The sequence below is a fragment of the Somniosus microcephalus genome, chromosome 2, assembly GCF_052327205.1.
Source record: "Somniosus microcephalus isolate GS21.2 chromosome 2, FLI_Smic_1.0, whole genome shotgun sequence".
Lineage (NCBI taxonomy): Eukaryota > Metazoa > Chordata > Chondrichthyes > Squaliformes > Somniosidae > Somniosus > Somniosus microcephalus.
Window position 1 is genome coordinate 338,067,886 of NC_140988.1, and position 21,455 is coordinate 338,089,340.

At 50.4% G+C, this 21,455-nt stretch overlaps 1 protein-coding gene across 9 annotated transcripts in view; it reads right to left on the reverse strand.

The window, feature by feature from the left end:
* fgfr3 (fibroblast growth factor receptor 3) overlaps nt 1-21,455 on the reverse strand; it is a 346,406-nt gene that overhangs the window by 63,776 nt on the left and 261,175 nt on the right. For all 9 annotated transcript variants that reach the window (XM_085975421.1, XM_085975422.1, XM_085975423.1 and 6 more), the window contains one exon: nt 13,095-13,148. In XM_085975421.1, coding sequence (XP_085831547.1) covers nt 13,095-13,148 — 54 coding nt within the window. The remainder of the gene's footprint in view (nt 1-13,094; nt 13,149-21,455) is intronic.

The window sequence follows — 21,455 nt, forward strand, 5'->3', positions numbered from 1 at the left end:
TGAAAGTAAAGGCTAAAATGCGGGATAAAGAGAAAAGGCTCAAATTACTCCTAAGACTAAAACGGGTCTGAACCAGAGCCCAGTATGAGGCGGCACCTTCAGGGGAGGGGTTGCGGAGTGTGGGGGAGGGAAGGCTTTCTTGGGTAATAGTACAGGAGACCCTCTCTATTAGGTCTACCTGTGAGAGATATCAAGGGGAAAGATTACCCCAGTGCCACTTCTAGTGAAATCATTCTCCAGCAAGAAGTCTTTACCATTCCACTAGAAATAGTGTGTGAGAGAAATCGTGGCACGATGCTCACGATGTCACTACACACAGCGACCAAAGGAAATCCCTGCCTGAAATTTCTTGCAAAGGGGCTAAAACATTTGCTACAATAGCATTTGGAGAAATTTCAGACTATCCAGTTAATGCGTTTGTTACTACTGCTGAACAATACAATTTCAACCCCCATGATAATGGTCATGTGAGAGAGAGTGCATTCTGTGGGAGCCACTGGGGATGCATTTTATATCTGAGGCTGTGGCATATCAAAGTGTTATAGTGTGACACTGATGGATGATATTCTGTATCACCCTCCCCCTTGCCCCTGAACACAGCTAGTTAAATAACCCAGTTGATGGTTATGCATTCAATTTGATTAACAGGACTGGGACCTCATTTAATAAATTGGTGCTTACCACAAGTTGTGCAGTAGACAGAATCCGCGCTAATTATGTAATTTGCCCAGCTGATGCCTGTGAGTGCACAGCCAGATTTAATTAGAGATCAAATTGCCTCTCAATACTTAAAGGCACATTGTTGAGAGTCCGAGGGGAGTTCGTGTAAACAGAGATATTTACCAAAAGTGAAGCATTGTTTTTATTTGACTTAAATGTGATAGCCAGAAAAACACAATTATCCTTCAGTTGAAGGAAAATATTAGGCTTTTACCAGAGTTCCATTATCACTGACCCCAAGAGCACATTCTCCAATCGACGAGTGAGTGAGGGTACAGAGTGCGAAGGGACAAGGAAACACAAGCTGAAGGTTAACTCCTTCCTTTGACCAGCCAGGAGAAGCTCTTGAGCAGATACTGGGCAGTTGACCGTGAGCCATTGTCAGAAAGTGGGAACATTCCCGCTCTCTCACTGGAGCGAGTGCTTGGGAAATCTATATTATGTGTTACCCACGTCACCTTCACTACAGTATATATATTGCAGTGTAACTGGAGGCAGTGCCTGTGAAGTGACGTCAAGAGCTCGTACGTGAGTAAATGGCCCATCAGATACCCGACCGTTTCCTGCACCACGTCCGATCTGTTACCAAGACCACTTCCTTCTGCCCCGAAACATCACCCACCTCCGCTCCTACCTCTCGCCCACTAATGCTGAGCCACTAATCCACACTTCCATTTCCTCAAGCCTTGGCTTTATTCCATGCTTTTCTTGTCAGCTTCCCGCCTCCATAAACTAGAACTCATTCAGAATTCCTGACAGCCCCTATCTTCATCCAACCAGGTTCTATACTCCCATCAGTACTGTCCTTCCCAAGCTCCACTGGCTCTCCTGCCCCAGAAAACGAATTGACGATCCTTGTCCGTGGCCTAGCCTCACCCTACCTCAGTGATTTCCTCTAGCTATATATCCCCATAGCATCCTTCACTCCTCAGACAAAAGTTACTCCTTGCTCCCTGTTCCACCATCAGCTCTTTTGGTCCATGTCCGCTGGAACTACCTGCCCACAGCTCTTTGCCTTACCACCTCCCTCCCTGATATCAAAAGCCTCCTAAGAACCCTACCCTTCCACTGTACCTTTGCTGCTCCTCCTAAGCTTTCTGGTCCTCCTCTCCCTCTCCCTGCTGGGTGCAAGCGAGAACTTGCATTTGTATAGCGCCTTTCACGACCCCGGGGAGGTCCCAAAGCGCTTTACAGCCAATGAGCTCATTTTGAAGTGTAGTCGCTGTTGTAACGCAGGGAAATCCAGCAGCCAATTTGTGCACAGCAAGCTCCCATAAGCATCAATGGGTGCTTATTTTTGATCTGTAAAGCGCTCCAAGAAATCTTTCTGTAGACGGGGAGCGGGACAATATTATAAACAGCAACAGCCACAACATGTATTTGAATGAAAATTACCAACCGGTTTCCTGCCCCTTTTTGTACACATCCTCTGTTATTTCTCGGCTATGATACAATTTTAAACCACTTTGTTTCATCCAGAATCAACTCTGCAATTTTGGATTTTTTTTTCCAGCACACACAATGAGAAATTTTGATGTGCATTCAAATCAAGTCTAACAGGCTTAGAATTGGACGTTTTGTTGCGAGCAGTGGATTTGTTTGGGCTGGATTAGTGGTCGTCTTACTTCCTAACGCAACAAATTGGCTCTAATTTATACTAATCCCTTCTTTAAAATGCCGATATCCTGTGACAGAGCCAGTGATGGTCACAAGGCAGATTTATGTCTGGGATTACACTCTATGCCGCAGCACATTTTCTATCGACACTACTCTCAATTACAGGCATCGCGTTACCTTTCAGGCAACCTGTGCGGACTTGGCCATCCTTTGTTCTACAATAGTAGAACCGTGTACTGAAGGACTCGTCGTGTCTGTGCCAGCGCTTTACGCCAGCTGTCCAAAACTAATCCTCACAGCAATGTGTTCTCCTCTGCTTCAAATAATGCCTGTGATGTGCGCATTAACAGTACAAGGTACGCATTGTGTATCATTTAGAAAGGGGCGCTGCGGGTTCAGGTCGCACGGTGTACTATGAGCAACAAGCACATTAACTCATTTGCATGAAGCTCCTTTTCCATTACTTTAAAGAAGGTGCTATCCCACTTAGTTTGGACAGGGGAACGGTAGCGTAGTAGCATAGTGGTAATGTCACTGGGTTAATAATCCAGCAGGCCTGGACTAATGATCTAGAGATGGGAGATCAAATCCCACCACCACAGCAGCTGGGGAATTTAAATTCAGTTAATTAAATAAATCTGGAATAAAAAGCTAGTATCAATAATGGTAACCATGAAACTATCGGATTGTTGTAAAAACCCATCTGGTTCACTAATGTCCTTTAGGGAAGGAAAGCTCCTGTTCTTACCTGGTCTGGCCTACATGTGACTCCAGACCCACAGCAATGTGGTTGATTCTTAACTGCCCTCTGAAATGGCCCAGCAAGCCACTCAGTTGTAACTAACCACTATGCCAAGGCTTCTTTGGCAGCATCTCCCAAACCCGCAACGTCTTCCACCTAGAAGGACAAGGGCATGGGAACACCACCCCCTCCAAGTCACACACCATCCTGACTTGGAAATATATCGCTGTTCCTTCATCGTTGCTGGGTCAAAATCCTGGAACTCCCTCCCTAACAGCACTGTGGGAGCACCTTCACCACACGGACTGCAGTGGCTCAAGGGCAACTAGGGATGGGCAATAAATGCTGGCCTTGCCAGCGATGCCCATAAACAAATTTTTAAAAAGGTTATTTACTGCCTTTGTTACAATAGAGGACAGCTGGATCTAATACAAATGCTGGCCCTTTAAGTGGTTGAGCTAATGTCTAATAGCTCTGACGTGGATGGGCTGATCTGAGGGTCAATGATTTCCTGCCAACAACCTCTTGTATCCTAGTTACCTCCAGCAGCAAGTGTAACCCTGCAGCATTAAGGAGGCAGAGAAGCCTGCTCAGATTTCGCTGGCTTGGCTGTGGCCTAGCAAGCGGCTGGTCACCAAAAAGGTAATTGTTTTTTTAAAAAAAGTTTTGAAGTGGAACCTGGCGGAGCAGGAGCGCTCCTCACGTCTGAAAGCTGCTGCCTGCCGCGATTGGGCTCTCCTCCCACTCTCCTCCACCCACCTCGCCCAACAGCACTTACTTAAGGCCGTTGCTGGCCAGGTAGGGGGCCCGGAATTTGATGCTGCAGCAGGATGATCTGTTTGTGGAGGCCCAACAGCTCGCCTGGACTATTTAGAAGAGGCCCAATTTCGGGCAGGCCTTGGGACTCCTGGTTCGGCCGATACCGGGCCCTGTGTGCATTGCGCTGAATACTTCAAATAAATGTAGTTGCCACAGCCTCAGCCAGAGTTTAACTGCAACCCTGGAACCTTTCTCAACACGGGGAACAATGCTCCCTTGTAATGGCAGGCTTGTGATCACACCTCCTCTCTATTGATCATTAGAGCCGTTACTAGAAGGGCCAACTAAACAACAAGGGGCTAACTCCTGTGAAAATTACCTGTTCTACAATCCACTGATGTGGCCCTGACGTCGCTGGCTTGCCATCGGCAGCTCGCTCGCAGCGTAAACAAGGCAGTGCTACTGTTGCTGCTGCAGGTGGCGCATGCCATCCAACGCAGCAGCTTTGGCCAGTGGGGGCCCCCTGGTGCCAGCCTGATGTCACCGCGCACACAGAGCCAGTGTTGCAGGCAAGAGACCCCGTGGTGTTTGGGCTGCTCGAGCTCACCCCACATGAGGCGGTGAAAGTGCCAGCCGTGACCAGCATCTTTAAACCGACCGTGCGCCCACCGACTTTGTGAAGCGGGATCGGCTGCCGTCGCCACTGGCCGGCGACACGAACGGCTTCACCGGACCCGGGCGGGGAGCCGGGGCCTTCCCTGGGCCTGTTTTACAAACGGTTGCAAGTGCTTCCCAGCGGGTTCAGTGAGTGGCAGAGCTGCTGAGACCAGAAAGGGCCCAGGTCTGATCCCCAGACTCTGCTGATTTAGCTGATCTGGGAGGGGGGGGGGGGGGGTGAAAGACTGCACAGTGCAGGTGCGGCAATCAGCTGCAGTGCTCCAGGGGGTTAAGGAAGGAAAAAGAAAACGTTTGGGTTTCTCACCCCTGATCACTATGTGGCAAGCCCTGCGCGAAGTCTATACGTTTGAATATTGGGCGAGAACTGGGAGGCTGGATGTGTTCCACGGATAGAAAACCTGCCGACACTAATTCTTCAAGGCTCGCACATCAGTAATAAATCACAGAATTTTACTGCACGCTGTAAAGCGCTTTGGGACGTCCTGAAGTTGTGAAAGGCGCTAAATAAATGCAAGTCTTTTTTGGCCGATTCGGCCGCTGCTGGTTACGTGAGCCCCACGCCTCAGGAAGCAGCAGTGCAAAGACCCACTGACACCAAACCCCACATCCCCCCCCCCCAAAATATCACATCCTAAACTCACCCAACCTCTGTAACTCTTTACATTTGCTTGATCCTATAAAACTATTTCAAAGCTGAAAGCTAATCCTGAAATAGTCACTGCTCTGACGCCATTCCAGCCCCCTCTGCTTGCACTTACGCCAAAACGGCGGCGCCAAGTGCACCAGAAGATAAAGGGACATTTTAATAAGGCGGCGGGTGAAGTTTCATGCACAACACTATATACTGAGGAAATAAACAAGACAACTCCCAGCGAGACCGCTGAATACAGAGGCTCATTCACAAGTAGGAAAGATCCTTAACTCGGGGAGAGTCTGTGGTGTGAAACGCACACATAGCTCACTCATGCCACAGGCCCAGTTATGGGCCTACTACTCTGCTGAAAGAACCACCACATTCATCGGTCCCAGCTCAGCTCGGGCTTCTGCTGAACAGGGACTCAATGTTCTAACAACTACCAGTATGCAGCTTGTAGATAAATAAGATACACCACTGCATCTCCTTAACGGGGGGGCCATGGATTCACAAGGTGCCACTCGCCTGCCAGTACCTTGCCCAAGTGCTCAATGTTTGTATCATTGGAGTATCAGCAGGCTATTTGTGCATTAATGCAAGCCCAAGAGCCTGGTCCAGTCCTCACCTGATGTCCGTACATGCACTCTCCAAGAAAGGTTTGGTTGGATATTAAAGCAGGAGCAGGAACCCTGAATGATTTTCCTCTTTCAGAGGCGCTGAGACCAATGTAGTGCCCCAACTACTGCCCTGTGTAAGCACAGGCCAAATATCGAGCCTGGGGCTTTCCTGGATGTTACGGCTCAGCTACTCACTGGATAAACGTTCTGAACTATTGGGACAACCTGGAAGAATTAAAAAATATAACTTCTCTTTCAGGTGAGACTTTAAACCAAGGCCCACTGAGGTGGATATAGAAGATCCCATAGCACTATTTGAAGAGCAGGGGTATTCTTCTGGTGTCCTGGCCAAGATTTATCCCTCAACCAATGCCAAGAACGGATTATCTGGACATTCATCTAATTGCTATTTGTGGGAACTTGCTGTGCACAAATTGGCTGCCGTATTTCCCTCCATTACAACAGTGCCTACACTTCAAAATACTTCATTGGCCGTGAGACCCTGTGGGCCATCCTGAAGTTGTGAAAGGCGCTATACAAATGAAGGTTCTTCCTTTCTCAAGTGTGATGGTTCGTTTCTACTTTTATTTGTAAGACAAAACTTTGCCATTGTTGCCATGTAGTCCAAGTTCCCCTCACCATCCCGACTTGGAAATATATCGCCGATCCTCCATCGTCGCTGGGTCAAAATCCTGGAACTCCCTCCCTAACAGCACTGTGGGAGTACCTTCACTACATGGACTGCAGCGGTTCAAGAAGGCGGCTCACCACCACCGTCTCAAGGGCAATTAGGGATGGGTAATAAATGCTGGCCTTGCCAGCGACGCCCGCGTCCCGAGAATACTTTTTTTTTTAAAGTGCTGCCACTGATTAGAACATAAATTAAGGGATGCTACTCCTGTGGTTCTCAAGAACTGGGGTCAGGGCTCAGGGGTGTGGAAAACAAGCTCTGCTTTCTATTGTCCTGCCAAGATTGCCCGTTGCCACATCAGTGCAGTAAAAAGAGCAGTTGGAGGTCACGGGTCTCCCCTGAGCACCTCTGGTCTGGAGTTCGAGCACCGACATAACAGCGCCTTTAAATAACACTACATTCTGAGCCAAGATTATTACTTGTCGTCTGCAACACACACTTTCCCGAAATGGTCCTTGGATTAGTTCATTTTCTTTTTCAACTGAGTGACGGAGGCACGGACCTGTGATCCAGATTATAAACTGAAAGTGTCCAGAGTTGTAGGTGTAAAGAGTGAAGGCCATCTCCATTAACAACTAGGTGCCGTTAAACTGCTAAATACTGGCTGCTGGCTGGGTGTTAAGGCTGTTGTTAGTGTCCACCCAAACAACCAGGAGCTCACGCTTGCCAATTTACCGCAGGGAGGCTGAGCCGCTCCGAGCGGAACTCATCTTAGTTTGCTCGAGCAACTGTGAAAGAGAACCTTTCCTGTTCTGTTAAAAACCTCTCTCAGCCACAACGTTAGCCCTTCAAATGCTAGAATCACTTGGAACAGCTTCATTCTGTGATGTGGATTGGTATTGACGCACTCTTGCCTCAGGTTGCGGGTTCAAGCCCCACTCCTGAGCTCGTAATTTGCGCTGTCGCTCCACTTCCGTACTGAGGGAGTGCTGCATTGTCAAGAGAAACTATTGAGTCAGATCCCTTTTTGCTTGTTCCAGTGGTTCAGGTAGATCTGCGAGTTCCCATGGCGCTAATTGCAGTAGCACAGGATCCCTGCCAACAATGCAGTCTCAACCACCACTACCAAAAACACATTCACTGGCTTAACATCTCACCGCTGCTTGTCAGACCTAATTATGTACAAATTGGCTGCCGCATCTGCCTACATAACAACAGTGAATACATAATTCTAAATTAACTGAAGTGCTTTGGGGTATTTCCAAAAGAAGTGATAAATCACGATATAAATGCAAGTTGTTTATAATGCGTTCATCGGATCTGCTTAGATTGAATCGTTGACCTGTAACTCACTGCTGGACATCTTGGCCTAGAAATTCAGTATAGCCACGTTTGGGGCGCTACAGCATGGCGTTCGCTAACTTTTGCGCCTGGCGCAACTTAGCGCCACCTTCGCCGACATTCAGTTGCATCACCCCAAGAGGTTGCTGCTGCGCTAAAGCAGGCGATGCACGACTATCATTAGGCGCTAAGCCGGCGATCTGGGGCGCAAACACCGAAGGCGGGCGCAGCGCAGGTGCGGCGAGTTGCTCATTGAGGGCAGACAGTCAGGCGCCGGTCAGCACTTAAAGGGGGAGGGTGGAATTGCTTGGCTGCCACGCCCTGCACACTGCAGCCCTAAGGCAAGGCCTGAACACTGCTTCTGGAACAGCTCCAGGCCCAGGAGAATGGAGAAGGCCAGGGAGAGAGCGCACAGCGCTTCGGCGAGGGTGACCTGAGGCTGCTGGTTGGTGCAGTGGACTGCAGGTGCCATATCCTCTTCCCTGAGGGTGGCAGGAGGCCGCTGCCCGCCGAATATCGGAAAGCATGGAGGGATGTGGCAAACCGGGTCACGTCCAACAGCGTGGTTGGCAGGACACCAACCCAGTGCCGGAAAAAATTCAACGACCTCACTCGGGTTGTCAGGGTGAGTACCCTTTCCAGTATCCTCCTCATCCCTGCATGTGCACCTCACTTTATGGCCAAACAGGTCTGAAAGCCCTAATGGCCAGCCCTCACCCAGCAGCTATGGGACTGTCATGAAAAGCACTTGCGCAATCAGGACTTTAGACACTGTCAGGGCTAATCAACCATGGGAGGCAGTGCGGGCAAGATCAGGACTTTAGACACTGTCAGGGCTATTCGACCATGGGAGGCAGCATGGGCAAGATCAGGACTTTAGACACTGTCAGGGCTATTCGACCATGGGAGGCAGTGCGGGCAAGATCAGGGCTTGACACTGTACTTAGAGGCGGTCCTTTCTCTTGCAGGCCAAGCTGGCACATAACAGAAGACAGCAGCAACAGACCGGGGGAGGCCGTCCTGACCTGAAACAGCTGAGCGACCTCGAGCAGCGAGTGGAGCGGATCATGGCAGGCCGGCTGAGTGGCCACTGGAGATGCTGACCCTGTTCTGGGCACCAATGGTAAGGTCATCACCTTTTTGACCTCTCCCTTTCCACTTGCGCCTCACACCAGCATCCTTTGCCACTATCGAACCAATGCAGTGCACAGCAGCACTCATGCCTCCCTCGCTGCCGCCCTGTCCTCACTCTAAAGCAACTCTTGTGCCTCCCTGCTTTCAGGTGGTGACTCGCCAGGTGAGGAGGCGGGCCCTCAAGCTGGCACTGTGTCCGAGTCAGACATAGAGGAGGAGGAAGAGGAAGCCAGCCCATCAGGGACACCCTCAGCCGAGGCAGCCCATGGCCATGATGGTGACACAGAATCACAGAAACCCCACAGTGCAGATAGAGGCCATTTCGGCCCATCGAGCCTACACCGACACATATCCCACCTGGGACACGTCTTCCCTGGAGGGGAGCAGGGGGGAAGGGTCGGAGGATAGTGAAGCTCCGGGAACCAGCGGGCTGCAGCAATGCGGGAGGGGTGGGGAAGCTCGGCGGCCTTCTCCCTGGAGGGTGAGTGCGACCTCCAGTCCTGCTACGGTGAGCGCAGAGGAGGTGCGGCTCCCAGCGGAAATGGGCGCCCAGGCTGAGCGCAGGCACACTGAGCTCATGGCTGCAGTGGCAAGGATGCCTGACTCCATAGAGTCATTGGCAAGGAGTGTGCAGGAATTCGGGGCAGCACAGGCCAGGAGTCTGCAACAATTCAGTGCAGCACAGGCCAGGAGTCTGCAACAATTCAGTGCAGCACAGGCCAGGAGTCTGCAGGACATCGCGGCAGCACAGGCGGCTTCTAGCCAAGTGCTCAGTCGTGCCGTGCATTCACTGGCTGCTGTCATGCAGACACAGACCAGGGCCACACGGGCACTAACTGCTGCCACACTCGCTGGATCGGCCAGGCATCGCCGGGGCACTCGCTGTGCCTCAGCAGCCCAGCAGTCTGTGCCTCAGCAGATTGCTGCGCATGCTGCACTGCTGGCCCGTGTGCGTGCCAATGTATCAGCCGACCAGGGAGTGCCTGTGATCTGTCAGGTTGGCAGCATTCCTGCAGCCAACACTGTCACTCCTCCATTGCAGCTGCCACCAGCTGTTGGACAGACTGCTGCCGCCCAAGCAGAGTTGGAGCAGTCAGCAGCCGGCCCCTCCAGGCCCAGAGCTGGTCCAGGCCGACCCCCAAGGGCATCTGCCGTCTCACCATCTGACCCTCAGCAGCCTTCCCCCAGCCTTGCTGCAGCCACTGGGGTCCCATTGAGGAGGAGCTGCAGGGCGGGTAGGGGCCAGTCACGGAAGCGAAACGGATCACCCTCGCAGGGGAAAAAGTAGAAGGTGTGGCCAAATGTTTTGTTTTACTTATAAAAGCCGAGACTGGTGTATTTGTTTCATATTTAAAGGCCGAGACTGGTGTATTTGTTTCATATTTAAAGGCCGAGACTGGTATATTTGTTTTACTTGTAAAGGCCGAGACTGGTGTATTTGTGTTTTTGGGGGGGTTTCTCTCCATTAGTTTGTCATGTGGGAAGGGCACAGAGGTATCATAGTAAAAAAAATTCTTAAATCGCACTGTCCATGCTTTCTTTTGGAAGTCCTGGTTGCCCTGCTCGGCTGAGGGCTTGTGCAGCGGCTACATTCATCTTCTGCCATTGGCACAAGCCATTCCGAGAGGGGGCCTAGAACCGACTTGCAATAAGCCGCCGACGGGCGGCCCTTGCACTTTTTGCCTCCCTCCTGTGCTGGTCCTCCTCCTCCTCCTCTGGTGGTCCTCCAATGTCTGCTGGCAGTGGCTGAGTCCTGCGGATAGCCAGGTTGTGCAGCATGCAGCACACGACAACGAAATGGGAGACTCGCTCAGGCGAGTACTGTAGGGCTCCCCCGGAACGATCCAGACAGCGGAACCGTTGCTTCAGCACGCCGATTGTTTGCTCAATGATGTTCCTGGTTGCTTGATGGCTGTCATTGTATCGCTCTTCAGCAGGGGTGCTGGGCGCATGGAGCGGGGTCATCAGCCAGGTGCACAAAGGATAGCCTTTGTCCCTGAGAAGCCATCCTCGTGGGTGAGGCTGGGCCTCGAACATGTCTGCCACAGAAGTCTGGCGCAAGATGAAGGCATCGTGACTGCTGCCTGGAAAGCAGGCATTGACAGCTAGGATGAGCTGCCTGTGGTCACACACCAACTGCACGTTGAGCGAATGGTAGCCCTTCCGGTTGCGGTAATCCTCGGCGTTCTCTAGAGGTGCCCGCAAAGCCACATGCGTGCAGTCAATGGCGCCCTGCACCATGGGGAAGCCCGCTAATGCTGCAAAGCCCATTGCACGCTGTTGCTGCTTGTCAACGGCCATGGGGAAGGAGATGAACGGACGTCTCCTTCTGAAAAGGGCATTGGTCACCTGGCGGATGCAGCAATGTACCGCAAACTGGGAGATGTTGGAAATGTCCCCAGTAGCGGATTGGAAGGAGCCGGTGGCATAGAAGTTGAGAGCCACCGTCACCTTCACTGCCACCGACAGAGACGTCCTGCTCCTCAGCTGCGGCTGCAGATCTCCGCGAAGCAGGTGGCAGATCTCAGTGACCACCGCCCTTCTGAATCGCAGCCTCCGAACACACTGCTCCTCAGACATGTTCAGATATGAGAACTGCTGGCGGTATACCCTGGGTGGGTAAGGCCTCCTTTGCCGACGCCTGTTGCCCCTTCTCCGTCTGGCCATGACTGGCACTCTCTCACGGCGTCTCTGAGCCCTTTGAATGCAATGGAGAAGCCCAACGTTTCCACCCATTGCAGCCCCCATTATATGTTTCCAATCAATGCTATGACTCTGAAGTTAAAGACAAGTGCAAAGCTGTGGCCTGAAGCCACAAGTACCTGTGCGAGTGTTGAGCCAAACCAGAAAGCTCTCTACCTTTGTCTCTCTCCAAAGATCCGTCTCTCACAAAGAAGGAGTGGTGCAAAATGGCTGCCATTTATACTGCAGGAGGAGTCCCCTTTAATTAGCGCCCCCCGCGCCCCGCAGCGACTGGGAACCGTTCCCCTCTACCAGTCGCTAGGGGCGCCAGGCGCACAATCGGCCGGCGCCACTGAATTTCCGGTTTGGGGCGCACAAAGGGCGTTGCACCATGAAATGACGTCAGGATCTGCGCGCGCAGCTGAGTGCGCGCAAAGGTTTTGCGCCGCCGCTAAATCTTAACTGAAGTTCGCGACAGGCGCAGATCGCACTGCGCCCGGGCGCTAGCCGCTTAGCACCCCACTTCTCCTCCTCCTAAGGTGCTAGCGGCTGGCGCAAACAACTGAATTTCTAGGCCCTTGTATCTTATATACAAGCATCAAAGAGAACAGATTTCTATCGCCGTTGAATTTTCTCCCCTCCCGTCCTGAACACACTGACGTTTATTGAGGTACAGTTTCTAGCGGTTCCTCCAGCCTCCCGTTACTTCCCCAAAATTGCCATTCTTCACATGTGAGCTGGACAGTCAGCTGGCTATTCAACTATGCAAGGTATCAACAGTTGAGCCTGATCCTGTGTTCTGCCAAATCTTTCTTTTTCCACATACTTACGCGCTCACGCACACTCGCTCCCTCTCTCTCTCCAGGAAAGTGTCACCGGGTAGCGATCCGGGATGGGAACCCTGGCTGGTTACACCTCCCCCTGTCCCTCGCAAACCAGGGGCAGCTATGATCAGCTCCCTATTTTAAGCAGTTCCACAGTAAATACCCTGAAGTGTGGTGCAGGCTGAATTTAACAGTTAGAATTCTCATTAACCAGTCCATATGGCTTGTACACTTGCTTTATGACAAGAGTGCACAATTTTTATAGAGTTATTAAGATTTCGAATAAATACAAGAAAAAGCAAAACACTTGTAATTCTACCACAAGGTTAATGTTACGACATCTTGCTACCAGCGGGGAGCCTTGCCCAGCGAGAGCACATACTGGAAATGCGGGTGAGCACGGCAGACGGTTTTCCGACTGTTAGCAGCAAGTCGGAAATTTACCTCATCACGCCAACAGCATGTCACAAAGCGCTCCACACAGTGAACTTCTTTTGAAGTGTAGTGACATTTGTTATATCGGCAAACACGCCAACCATTCCGCATCAGAAATATTCCACAAACAGCAACAAGGTGAATGACCAGTTTCCACCATATTTATCGAGAGGGGGATGCCGGACAAAAGTTCTCTGCTTTTTTTCGAATAGGGCCGCGCGATTCCGAACATAGGGAGGGGGAGAAATAACGGGACTCTTCTCCACCGTTGGTACAGTACCTGCATCCTCAGATCCATCGTCATCATCTTCATCATCACCCGAAGACAAAGAATCTGAAAGACAAAATAAACCTCTTATCAGTATAATACTGCATCTGTAGTCAACAGGCACTCAAGCTGTTCACTACAAAGGTTTTGGCCAGCACTGAGGCAACTAGAACTAAACATTATTTGTTAAGTTCAAAACAGCATGGGCCGGGAGTCCAATAAGTGACAAACGTCCAGAGAAATCAGGGCTAGAAATTCGCCGCCGCCAATGGAACTGAGTATCAGGCGCTGTGTAGAACGGACGGCCGATTGCAGACCGCCCGTTGTGCGCCACCGCCCGAGACGAATTTCTAGGTCGAAAAGTTTAATGCCCAATTGCTGAAAAGAAACAATTGCAGCATTACCATTATTTCCATCCCAGAGCTGTTATTCCCCAAGTTTGTCCGTTTACTGTGCCTCTTCTGACAGCAGTAACTCATGTTGGAGTATGTCCCTGAGCACCAGCACCTCCTTCTGTTACCTCACCTTAGTGGCCATTTATGCGCGAGCCTCGACAGTGAATGCTGTGCAGGCTTTTCGCTGTGGAGGACCTCACAGTCAAGCTCGATCCTGTCCTCACTAGGCGCACACGCGGACCTTCCAGCGGGGTGGAAATCGAGGAGTGGCTCATTATTCCCCATCCCGACACCAGGGGCATGAAGACCAGCTGTAATATCCCCCAACACCACCCTGTCTCAGGTCAGCTAACTCAACACAGACCAGGAATGGAAGCTGTGACCTTCCTGGTCTGTACGGCTCAGCGCCACACCACGTGGTGCATTTACCCACTCAACCAACAGGGGAGCAAGTTGTAAGTTACACTGTTCTTTTGAATTTTAATTAATTTTACTTCAAAAATGATGCAGTGGATCATAAGCAGGTCCCCTGCCTGTGGCAAGATGGTTGGGGGGGGGGGGGGGGCTGTAATTTCAATAGAGGGGCCAAATTGACCCTAAATAAATGCAGAAAGGAAAAAAGAACTTGCATTTATGTAACGTTTTTCTTATCCGCATGATGTCCCAAAGTACTTCACAGCCAATGAATTACTTTTGAAGTCTGCTAATTTGGGCACAGCAAGGTCCCACAAACAGCAATGAATAAATGATCAGTTAACCTGCTTCGGTGCTGTTGATTCAGCGGGAAATGTTGGCCAGGAAACCGGGAGAACTCCCCCGCTCTTCTTCGAATGGTGCCATGGGATTTTTTTTTACGGTCACCAGAACAGGCCTCACATTAACATCTCCGCTCGCTCAGTACTGTACTGGAGTGTCAGCCTGGATTAGGTGCTCGCGTCTCTGGGGTGAGGCTTGAGCCCATAATCTTAGCTCAAAAAACGTCAGTGAGTTGGTTTCTTTCTCCAAAAGAGTTAATGGGCGCACTATCTGAAGTATGTAGAGTATTTTTATTTATAATTTTTACGGCAGTTTTTATGAGCATTCGAACCACGGAAGTGAGACGTTACCTTTTAAGAGAAACGTCTGGTACTCTCAAAACAGTGAAGCTCTGTGCAGGCACTGCACACCTAAACAGATACTGCTTTTAGGTGCAGTTTCGCAGATCAGTTAAATCTGTCTCTGGCATGTTTCCCATGTCCTGCTTCCAGACCGATTCAGCATGAATTGGGGTTTTCAGTGAAGAAAGTCATTTAGGTCATGTTTTTACAGAATCAAACCTCTACGGGATCTCAGAGCCAGCCTCAGGTCTGTGCTGGGTTAGCTGATCGTCAGGGCACTATTACCGACTTCAGCGTTTGGGGCAAGGGAAGCTCTCGCTTCTGACCAGCGCCTCGCAAACCCTACTGGATGTAAGTGTATGAATGTTGGATGAGGGCAGCAGCACGCTCAGCTGTGATGCCCCTCTGCAGTTTGATAGCAAAAGCCCCCACACACACACGAGGGATGGACACTTGGGGGGAGCGAGTGCTGCCTGTGGGCTTGTATGATTGGCTGAGGTGGCACCTCCTCTTCCTCCACCTCTCATCCATCCAGTGGCCTCGCCCGGTCGAATTCAACCACTCACAACTTGGCACAAATCTTAAATCTCGAGCAAATGGAACTTAAAACACATCAGCCGGGCACTGATTTAAGGCGACTGAATACAGCAAGTCATATTAGGCTTTTATTATATGCGATTCTACCATTTTTACTGGTCTTTGGGGAATTGCATTCTGTCTGTTTGTACTGGCTCAGCGACTGAATAAGCCAAATTCTGTTTTAATCAGATGGGATTCTGGCAGTTTTACAGGTACTTTGGGGGATCGAATTCCATGATTCCGTCCACTTTTCCCATGGAAACTGTGAATGAGTGGCCTTGCTCACGAGTGATCGTTTATTTTTGGTTTTACCTTGGTTGTGTTTGCACAACATGAACGTGACTAATAGCACTGGTGGGAAAAAAATCACTGAAGATACGGGCCAGGGTCTGGGAGGGAAAACAACAAATAAAATCCCTCAGTTTGTGAATGGAGTGTCACTTAGACGCTGGCCTTTCCCTATGGGACCTGGCTTCAAATCCAGCTCAGCAAGAAAGTCTCCTCTGTAAGGGTTCTGGATGAAATGAGCTTGGGCAGTCTCAATCCAAAACTGTCCCTAATTCGGCTCCAATTGCCAATCTGTCCATCAGCCGTGGCCCAGTTGGTAGCACTCTCACCTCTGAGTCAGAAGGTTGTGGGTTCAAGACGCACTCCAGAGATTTGAGCATGTGATCTAGGCTGACACTCCAGTGGAGTACTGAAGGAAACATTAAAGCGAGACCCTGTCCGCCCCTCAGGAGGCCATAAAAGATCCCTTGGCACTATTTCGAAGGAGAGCAGGGGAGTTCTCCCCGGTGTCCTGGCCAATATTTATCACTCAACCAACATCAACAATTGGCTGCCGCGTTTCCTACATTACAACAGTGCCTACACTTCAAAGGTACTTAATTGGCTATAAAGTGCTTTGGGACGTCCTGAGGTTGTGAAAGGCGCTATATAAATGCAAGTTCTTTCTTTGTTAGCTCAGAAGGTACACTGCTGTCCTAATGAGGGAAGTTGGCTCATTTATGATGCCACTGCAGAGGCAGGCAGGAGAACCACACATCTCTCCACTGGCTGCAAGAGCACCTTAACTGGACAATGCAAAACCAGATGATCCCAGGTTCAGCCCCTTGTCTGAGTTGGCTGATCTGAGGTAGGGTAGCAGTTGACTGCTAGAATTGGTCACAGTGCCCCAAGCGAGGGAAAGCTAAAACAGTTAGCTGAGAATCCCTCTCTTGATCACTATTCAATGACTCTTTGCCGTTCCTTACAAAGCTCCAGCAAGAGTCGGGGCATTCAGGAGAGGGGAGAAATTGAAAAAGAAAATGCAAAGAACAGGCACATTAATCTACTGTAATAAAAACAGAAAATGCTCAGCAGGTCGGGCAGCAGCTGTGAAGAGAGAAACAGAGTTAACGTTTCAGGTGATCTTTCCTCAGAACGACCTGAAACGTTAACTTGGTTTCTCGCTCCGCAGATGCTGCCTGAGCTGCGGATTATTTCCAGCATTTTCTGCTTTTATTTCAGATTTCCAGCATCCGCAGTATTTTGCTTTTACATTAATCTACTGGTTCTGTTCGGGTCGGCGTGCATCCACGCCACGCGGCCAGCCCCGAAAGGGTTTCGACCTGAAATGTTAACCTGTCTGTTGCCTTTTCCCGGTGCTGACAGACCCCGCTGTGCATTTTCAGTTTTTTATTCCCATTTTCCAGTTGGTTTTCCTTTCGTTGTGAGTGTTTAACGGGATCTTTGCTGTAGTGAGCAGTTGCTCAGGGACAGGTTAATTCCGTAATTCAGCGGTGATTCAGAAAGTGTCAGTAATGGGGAGGTGTAGGGGATCCTACATTGAGCGGTTTCAGTAACATTCAGCTCCTCAAAAAGGGCCTCCACAGAAATGACGTGGGCTATTTAAGGCTTTTAAAGCAGCCGACACAATACTCTTAAATAAGCCACAACTGCACCTTTTATTTGGTTCCCAAAGTCAATAACATCAACTTTCATTTATATAGCGCCTTTAATGTAGTAAAACATTCCAAGGCGCATCACAGGCCTGTTCTCGAACAAAATTTGATACCGAGCCACACAAGGAGATATTTGGACAGGTTGGTCAAAGAGGTAGGTTTTAAGGAGCATCTTAAGAAAGGAGAGAGAGGTAGAGAGGCGGAGTGGTTTAAGGAGAGAAATCCAGAGCTTAGGCTCTTGGCCACCAATGGTGGAGCGATGAAAATCGGGGATGTGCAAGAGGCTCGAATTGGAGTAATGTCTTCATGCCCGAGCCTAGACATTTCATAATCATAATCATCATAATCAACTTTATTGTCATTGTTAGTGCACAAGTGCAGTACAACGAAATGTAGGCTTGCGGCTCCCGAGAGTGTACATTTAGATTAAGACATTTAAACATTCAACATACATTTGGCTTGTAATACATTAACATAAACATAACCATAATAAAGTGCATTGGCAGATGTGCAGGCTTTAGAGTTTATTGGATTGAAGTCCGATAAATCCCCAGGGCCTGATAATCTACATCCTAGGGTACTTAAGGAAGTGGCCCTGGAGATAGATGATGCATTGCTGGTCATCTTCCAGAACTCAACAGACTCTGGAACAGTACCCATGGATTGGAGGGTAGCTAATGTTACCCCACTATTCAAAAAAGGTGGTAGAGAAAAAGCAGGGAATTATAGACCGGTAAGCCTGACATCGGTAGTGGGGAAAATGCTAGAGTCCATTATAAAAGATGTAATAGCAGAGCACTTGGAAAGCAGTGACAGGATCGGACAAAGTCAACATGGATTTACAAAAGGTAAATCATGTTTGACTAATCTACTGGAATTTTTTGAGGATGTAACTGGTAAAATAGATAAGGGAGAACCAGTGCATGTGGTGTATTTGGACTTTCAGAAGGCTTTCGATAAGGTCCCGCATAAGAGATTAGCTTGTAAAATTAAGGCACATGGGATTGGGGGCAAGGTATTGACTTGGATCTAGAACTGGTTGGCAGATAGAAAGCAAAGAGTTGGAATAAACGGGTCGTTTTCCGAGTGGCAGGTAGGGTACCGCAAGGATCGGTCCTAGGACCCCAGCTGTTCACAATATATATTAATGATCTGGACAAGGGAATTGGATGTAGTATCTCCAAATTTGCAGACGACACAAAGCTGGGTGGGAGGGTATGCCATGAGGAGGATGTCGTGAAACTCCAGTACGATTTGGACAGGTTGGGTGATTGGGCAGAAACATGGCAAATGCACTATAATGTGGATAAATGTGAGGTTAGCCACTTTGGTGGCAAAAACAGGAAGGCAGATTATTATTTGAATGGCAATAGATTGGGAGAAGGGGAAGTGCAAAGAGACCTGGGTGTTCTTGTGGACCAGTCGCTGAAGGTAAGCATGCAGGTGCAGCAGGCGGTTAAGAAGGCAAATGGTATGTTGGCCTTCGTAGCAAGAGGTTTCAAGTACAGGAACAAGGATGTCTTGCTGCAGTTGTACAGGGCCTTGGTGAGACCGCACCTTGAGTATTGTGTGCAATTTTGGTCACCTTATCTGAGGAAGGATGTTCTTGCCATGGAAGGAGTGCAGCGAAGATTCACCAGGCTGATACCTGGGATGGCAGGAATGACGTATGAGGAGAGATTGGGTCGATTGGGCTTATACTCACTGGAGTTTAGAAGATTGAGAGGGGATCTCATCGAAACCTATTAAATTCTGTCAGGCCTGGACAGACTAGATGCAGGAAGGATGTTCCCGATGGCCAGGGAGTCCAGAACTAGGGGTCATAGTCTAAGGATAAGGGGTAAGCCATTTAGGACTGAAATGAGGAGGAATTTCTTCACCCAGAGAGCGGTGAACCTGTGGAATTCTCTGCCACAGAAGGCAGTGGAGGCCAATTCATTAAATATATTCAAGAAGGAGTTGGATATATTTCTTAAGGCTAAAGGGATCAAGGGATATGGGGAGAAGGCAGGGACAGGGTACTGAATTTGGATGATCAGCCATGATCTCATTGAATGGCGGAGCAGGCTCGAGGGGCCAAATGGCTTACTCCTGCTCCTATCTTCTATGTTTCTATGAGTGGGGCTTGAACCCACAACCTTCTGACTCAGAGGCTGTACTGAGTCAAGGCTGACATGTAATGAATGATAGATTTGTCTACTGAATTAGTACAGTTCCTTTGTTACTATCAGAGACACCACTAGTCAGTACAGATCTTGATATGGTCACTCCTGATGAGACAAACACATTTGCCAATCTTCCATGAGTTTGCAATAACGAGCTTTGACTGTATTTGCCTGACAGGTGCACACTTAAATGGAGCAGAACGTGGGTGAAAAATCACTCACACAGAGAGCTCTCTTTCATCAGTCACTTGATCAACTCCAGAAATCCCGACCAGCGGCATGCACATTGTTTCAATTGAATGCAGCTGCTCAAATCAATTAGCAAGTTAAAGTGCAGCACACCACAGTCCAGCACGGTTTATGTTTTGTCCCTTGTTCGAAGCACGGTGTTGCTTTAAATCTGTTGATTATGGAAATAGATGACGTTGGATCCACTTCCACCGAAGTGGCTGTAGGTCTGGGGAGGAGAGGAGGCGGGTCTGGGGAGGAGAGGAGGAGGGTCTGGGGAGGAGGAGAGGAAGGTCTGGGGAGGAGGGTCTGGAGAGGAAGGTCTGGAGAGGAAGGTCTGGGGAGGAGGGGAGGAGGGTCTGGAGAGGAAGGTCTGGGGAGAAGGGGAGGAGGGTCTGGAGAGGAAGGTCTGGGGAGGAGGGGAGGCGGGTCTGGAGAGGAAGGTCTGGGGAGGAGGAGAGGAAGGTCTGGGGAGGAGGGGAGGAGGGTCTGGAGAGGAAGGTCTGGGGAGGAGGGGAGGTGGGTCTGGAGAGGAAGGTCTGGGGAGGAGGGGAGGCAGGTCTGGGGAGGAGGGTCTGGGGAGGAGGGGAGGAGGGTCTGGGGAGGAGGTGAGGAAGGTCTGGAGAGGAAGGTCTGGGGAGGAGGGGAGGCAGGTCTGGGGAGGAGGGGATGCAGGTCTGGGGAGGAGGGGAGGCAGGTCTGGGGAGGAGGGTCTGGGGAGGAGGGGAGGCTGGTCTGGGGAGGAGGGTCTGGGGAGGAGAGGAGGATCTGGGGAGGAACGTCTGGGGAGGAGGGTCTGGAGAGGAAGGTCTGGGGAGGAAGGTCTGGGGAGGAGGGTCTGGAGAGGAAGGTCTGGGGAGGAAGGTCTGGGGAGGAGGGTCTGGAGAGGAAGGTCTGGGGAGGAAGGTCTGGGGAGGAGGGGAGGCAGTTCTGGGGAGGAAGGTCTGGGGAGGAAGGTCTGGGGAGGAGGGGAGGAAGGTCTGGGGAGGAGGGGAGGAAGGTCTGGGGAGGAGGGGAGGCAGTTCTGGGGAGGAAGGTCTGGAGAGGAGGGTCTGGGGAGGAAGGTCTGGGAAGGTCTGGGGAGGAGGGGAGGCAGGTCCGGGGAGGAAGGTCTGGGGAGGAGGGTCTGGGGAGGAGAGGAGGATCTGGGGAGGAGGGTCTGGAGACGAGGGTCTGAAGAGGAGGGTCTGGAGAGGAGGGTCTGGAGAGGAGGGGAGGCAGTTCTGGAGAGGAAGGTCTGGAGAGGAGGGGAGGTAGTTCTGGGGAGGAAGGTCTGGAGAGGAGGGTCTGGGGAGGAAGGTCTGGGGAGGAGGGGAGGCAGGTCTGGGGAGGAGAGGAGGGTCTGGGGAGATGGGGATTCACGTGTGATCCAGAGTTCAGTATTACGAGCGAAGCCTAATTTACTTCAGCGGGATTCCAAAACAAAGGATTAATCTGAGTACATAAAACGCCATCAGCCCAGCTGGTTTCAATATCCACATACTATTGTTAATTACCCTGCAATCAGTCATCAACAACTGAGGCAAGTGGAAACCCGGGGCTCCTCGATATACATGGCAATAAATTGGTCGTTACAGCACATGCTCGCTATAAGCAAGTCGTCGCCCTCTGCAGGAAACAGGCCTCCCCTCAGATCTCCAAACTCGGGGCAGTATGATTCAAGGTGCTTGTATATCACAGAACAGTGGCGGGCGCTCAGTTCTTCCGCACCCCTTCTGTCATTGGCCCAATGTCCAGCAAGTGGGTGGCATCGTAGGCCAACAAAAAGTGTGGGGATATGAATCTGTTGTTGGGTTAAGGTCACCTGTTCCTTTAAAATAAATGCGGGCGAATGGCTCCCTGGCGTTTACACTCAATAGCAATGGGGTCTCCACATTACAGAGCAGAGGCAAAGCCAGCACCCACTGAAATGTTATAAAAGGGGGAAACATAGAAGATAGGAGCAGGAGTAGGCCATTCAGCCCCT